The sequence below is a fragment of the Centroberyx gerrardi genome, chromosome 13 (assembly GCF_048128805.1).
Source record: "Centroberyx gerrardi isolate f3 chromosome 13, fCenGer3.hap1.cur.20231027, whole genome shotgun sequence".
Classification (NCBI taxonomy): domain Eukaryota; kingdom Metazoa; phylum Chordata; class Actinopteri; order Beryciformes; family Berycidae; genus Centroberyx; species Centroberyx gerrardi.
The window spans coordinates 13,459,227-13,464,940 of record NC_136009.1 but is presented as its reverse complement, the minus strand read 5'-3'; the positions used below and the strand labels follow the sequence as shown (position 1 = coordinate 13,464,940).

Below are 5,714 nucleotides of genomic sequence, written 5' to 3'. Positions count from 1 at the left end.
CTGACACGATGCTTCAGGACGGTATGAAGAAGGCTTTACTCCAACCTCCTGGCTCACCCCCGGCCCGCCACAAACAAACTGCGAAGCGGCGTCAGCAACACTGCCTGCCTAGATTTCCGTTCACCGAGATAAATTGTCACGCATGCATATTCAGCCCTCTGATAGCCTGATAACATCCAATGCCACTCATTTTCTCTCTCTCTCTCTTTGCCTCTCACACACACACGCACACATACACACAGTTAGAGTGTTAGATAGAAAGAGTGTTAGAAGGAGGGGCAAAATTAAACTACTACTAATAGGCTATTAATAAGTTATTTGAAGCTTCAGTTTTGGAGTCTCTCACAGGTCTTCAAGGGACAAAGGTATACTGTTCTGCAAGATTTTCTTTGTTACTACTGACATCTAGTGGGGGAAATGGAAATTACCATTATGTCAAGTCACATTTCCTTGAGGTAGGAAGCATTCACACAAGAGGTCCATGACTGTTTAAATTCAGGATCAGGTATGTCAGATGTGAGTGATCATTTTGCCAGTATTTACGCAGGAAATGGTTGTCCGCAGTGGAAAGGCAGACAAAAAATCATTTAGACCCCATGAAGCTAAAACTCACCATTGAAACCATCACGAATACAGTTCTTATACAGGGGGGTTCCCTATACTCACTGCACCACCCTGCTACCCAGACAGATTTAACATGTTTGTTGAAAGAGTGACAGCAGCATGGGCAACTGTTATAATGGGAAAAGCACCAGAAGTAGCCTGAAGAATAACAGTAGCAGAAGCAATATATCTTACATTGTTTCTGTTTCCTGGTGGGCTAATACCGTGCCTGCCGTGTGTGTACCGTCTCTGCCAGTAACCCCGTGACCTACCAGACTGTATAGCCTTACAGTATTCCCGTTTTCAGAGCTGAGGCGAGGGCGGAAGGTCCCTAAAATTAGCAGGGGAAGTGGCCCTGTCTCCACCGCTGCCCCGCAGTAGTGACGTTAATTACACTCTATTTATACTTTAAGAGTGCAGGACGCTGAAAGATCAAGTTTCTGTTATGCTTTATTTCCCCGTCCTCGCGTTTATGTCGGAGCATGAGAGCCCATGTTTGGCATGCAGAGCTGACTAAAGTCCAGACAGTGATGAATATAGGCCTGGGCTAAATCTGATTTGAAATATTATTCTGGGACACACTCAGTCTAAATTAAAAAATATAACATGTCTCATACTATCTAAATAGGATATCTTTAGGTACCTTGTTGCACTGGTAGGCCTGTAGAGATTTTATGTCCTGCTATCACAACCATTTCAATCCATCTAAATATAAGGATGCCCATAATTCAAATGCCTCAGTTGCAAGTCAGGGTAGTCATGTAGCAGCCCTGCATATCCACTCAAACTTCTCACCAAACTGTGGATCAAGTGACAAATCAGACAACATCAAGCAATCTGGACCAGTGGTTATGACAAACCTAGGGCATAGCTACCCTATAGCCTATCTGTATAGGCACAAGTCATTAGAGCATAGACATGAAGATTATTTTAGTCTTTAGGCCTAGTTTGCAAACCAGAAATCAGAAACAAATCAAAGTAGGATTTTGCAGACAAGGTAAAAACATGTAAAAAAAACAAAAAAAAACGCATGCCAACATTGAAATTATTCACATACAAACACACTGAACCACTTGTGATACTGAATTTTATTCAAGTATCTCCAACACACGTTTGTTCTTGAGTTATCATCAGTTAAATTAATCAATCAGTTGAGAAAGAGAAAGGCAGCGGCAGTTCATAGCCTGGATGTAAAGTTGTCTATGTAGGATTCAGAGCTTCTCCATGTGCATTCAATTTGGTGGTGCTTAGTACAGACAGACAAATAAAACATTCATGATAACACAAGATAAAATAAAATAGACACTATTAAAAATAAGACTAAGATGCAGGAATGGCCGGAGAGCCATCTGTACCATTCTTGATGTGAACTGCATCTGAGGTTAAAGGGAAAATCCACTCCACAAAACGGAATTCACACATAAACTTGGGCAGTTCACTTGAGATTTCTCCCAACGATATGAACAAGAAAGCCTGAGCTCTGTTGTTATCATCAAACACAAGTCCTGAAACTGCTTCTTTGACAGTGAATTGGATACTGTTGTTGATGGTGACAGTACCCAGGGTGATTTCACAGGGATATAGGCACATTTTCTGGTTTGAAATCGTTTCAAAATTCAGACATAGGCAAAAATCTCAAAACATTCTTAGTTCACAATTTCAGTGGATTCCAATTCAATGTCAGTGGAGCAGCCCTGGGGTTTGTCTCATTTCCATGTTCTGATATTTAGCCTAAGTGTCTAAAAATACAGGAATGTCACATGTGAATTCTGTTTTTAAGGGGGGGGATTTCTGCTTGAACAATATCGCCTTTGATTGGGATATCACAAACTGCATAGGTTACAAATGTTTGTGTGTGGACTGAAGAGAAAGCCAAAGAATGGTGCCTGCTCAAATATCTGTCTTTTCACTCAGAGTGAAGGGTTTTCAGTCATCCTCACTCTCATCATAGTCCTGTAATGCTGGCGCTGCAGGCTGTCAAAGCATATCATAGTCTAAAATATCCAGCGACCGATTTTCACAAACTGTGGAAGCCTCATATCCCAAGTCAGGTTATTAGTTCTCCTTATAATTAGGATAAATTAGTTGCTTTTCACTTTGCCAACAGCTCATACTTTGAAACAGAACATAGCCACACGGCTGACATTTGGCACAGTAGGTTCAGCAATTTTCCATGTCAAACAAACATGTAGTTGATGGTATATTTGAACGATGCTAAATTGGTGATTACAGATGGGCATTTTAAGCAAGCGAGCTTGGGTGGTTTAGTTTGTTCAAAAGGATCCTTTTTGGATGAATTTGCAAAACAGATCTACCAAATAAGCTAGCATATTCACTCTTCATTCTCATGCAGGTTATCTGGCTAATTTGATCATATCCTTATCATATTTGTTCCTATCAGTGATAATAAAACCCATCTTTCACACAATCCAGACAACACCAAACACACGCAGGCACCATCATACTGTAAGAGTCTCCCTTTGATTGAGAGAAAACAGAAGAACAAAATGCATTAAAGCCTATATCAAGTTGAAGTTTCACCAGCTTCAAGTAGCAATAGAAACCTAGCATCACTTTAAAAGTGTGCATGACTCAACATTAGATAAAAGTGACAACTGACCAGATCTCAGCCACAGATTTAAACCCAGAGACTAGGTGTTTTATTGCTACGGTTTGGTCTGAGACAAGGAGGGATGGCATTGGTAGGGCCAGCATGGGAACGGAAGTCAAGTGGACAGAGGGATGAAGACAATGGGGTGGAGGAGGAAGGGGGGGGAAGGGTGTAACGGTAGAATAGTAAGGTGTAGTTGGGGATGTGGACCGACAGGGTGAGGAGAAGTGCAGGGGTGCCTAGTTCGGGGACAGTGGTGGAAGTCAGTGCAGCTCAATGAATGCCTCCATCTCCTCGGAGATTAGCCCCTTGTAGGGCAGTCTGTGCCTTTCAATTGCACGCGCCGCCAGGCACTGAAGGGTGACGTAGTTCAGCGGGTAGAGGGCTGGGTGCCCGCTGCTCTGCTCATCCAACAGCTCGTAGGCTGTCTTCCTCTGTGCATTTGTGGCGTCGAAGTGAGCCCCAGCCTTCACAAGTAGTGCCATAATCTCAGGGCAACTGTTGCTAGCAGCGATGTGCAGTGGAGTGTTGTTGTCACAGTCACGCGAGTCGACGTCTGCGCCACACTCCAGGAGCAGCGACGCCACAGCCTGGGAGGGGAAGCGACCCACGGGGTAGCGGCCCACAGACGTAGTTTCCTTGTCCACAGCCATGTGGAGAGGGGTGAAGCCGCATCGCCCCCGAGGGTTCAGCTTCAGCAGGCGGTACACCGTCTGCTTCTTCTGATGCTCCTGCTCTGGGCTGCACTCCAGCTTCTCCAGCAGAAAGATGAGGTGGAGGATGATGGAGAGGGCCTTGGTGAACTGCGGGGCTTCTGGGGGGTTGTCCCTCTGTGCCACAGCTCTCTCCACCTCCCGCACGCTTTTCCCCAGCACGCCCATCAGATCGTGGAAAGTGATGCGCGTTGCCAAGGTGCCTTTGGCCCGGTCTTGAAGGACAAAAGAAAAGAGCTCTGCAAAGGACAGGAAGCTGGAGGCCGTCATGGGACTGAGGGGGTCCAGGTTACTCTGCTGCATGTCTAAGGCATATTTCCAAAGGCTGATGCAGCGTTCAAAATTGCCCGAGTCAGCATAGACAGCTCCCCTGTAGCGGATGTAATAAGAGGTGTCGGGGTGGGATGGCCCCAGGATGCGCTCACGGACCAGCAACGCCTGCATCCGCATTTCATCGGGGTCTGTGATCAAAGCTTCCAGCTCCTCCGCAGTGCTCACCTCCTGGGCACAGTCATAGGCAGGGATGGGGGGGCCAGGTGGAGGCTTGGCCAGGGAACCAGCTTTGTCCCCCGGTTGCCGCAGCTCCATGGCCCTTCTCCAGTATCTCATCGCCCCCAGGAGATCCCGTTTTTTATCCACAAAAGTGGCCCCAAGGAGTTCAAGTGCATCAATGCGTTCCTCTCTAGAGGAGCGAGGCTGATGGGCGAGGTACTCTACAATGTTGGTGTGACCTGTTACGCTTGCGGCGAGAAGCGGAGTCATTCCATATCCATCTCTCTCCATACGGGCATTGCACTTCAGCAGCATCTTCATGATATCCAGACTACCAGACTCGGCACAGTCGTGTAGGGCGGTGTTTCCTTTCACACTCTTGCGGTTGACATCAGCACCGCGATCCAGGAGGAACTTGGCTATCTCTTTGTGGCCCTTGTAGCAGGAGATCATGAGGCAGGTATGGCCATGGCGGTTGGCTACCTCCATGTCAGCTCGGTGCTCCACCAGGTAACGGACGATCTCCAGGTGGCCGTCAAAGCAGGCAGCTCGGAGGGGCGTTGAGTTTGTCAACGTTGCATTATTCACAGAGGCACCGTGTTTTAGTAGCGTTTTAACCACAGGGAGGTGACCGGCTGCCGAAGCCGCCCACAACGGCGGAGCCCCTTCGATAGTCTCGCCGTCAAAGTTCACCGATCCTCCCAGTTCAACATTAGCTTTACAATGTTCAAGGAGGTAATCTACAACCTCTAAATGTCCGTATCGAGAGGCAATTAACAGAGGGGTGCCTCCCTGTGTTTTCTCCTCAGCTAAAGCCTCCAACTCCTCAGGAGTTTTGTTGCTCAGCAACTTCTGGATAAGTTTCAGCTTACCATCTCTGGCCGCGTTGAAAACAGCCGTCGTTATATCCATTTTATAGGCTTTGTGCTGTCGCGCTGGCTACCAACCCCATAACCACGCGTTTATGGACAGAAAGGCGAGACTGGTTTTAAACAACAGACCGGAGGAATCTTACCCTGGACTCCGTTTCTATCTCCCATCTTTCTGCCATTTTGAGGGTGCTGTCAAGATGGCGTTTGTGTTGTTTGACAGGTCTATGTTTACGATTTCAGCGAGGCATTTTGGGCGATGTAGTTTTGAGGAAATTACTTTTGTGAAGGGTAGGAGGCACTTTACTTCACGAAGAACTTCAGTTCCCATGATGCATGAGTTGACTGACCTAACAGCTGATGGGTTCGTTTGTTATGACTGTCCGGACAAACACGGTGCACCGTCAGTACTCATGTTATCCCCTT

General features: G+C 46.7%; 1 protein-coding gene across 1 annotated transcript; it reads right to left on the bottom strand.

The window, feature by feature from the left end:
- Nucleotides 1-1,705: 1,705 nt before the first annotated feature.
- fem1a (fem-1 homolog a) lies at nucleotides 1,706-5,474 on the bottom strand. The gene has a single exon (XM_071922109.2). The coding sequence runs from the start codon at nucleotides 5,329-5,331 to the stop codon at nucleotides 3,478-3,480; it is 1,854 nt and encodes a 617-aa protein (XP_071778210.1). The 5' UTR covers nucleotides 5,332-5,474; the 3' UTR covers nucleotides 1,706-3,477.
- Nucleotides 5,475-5,714: the final 240 nt, after the last annotated feature.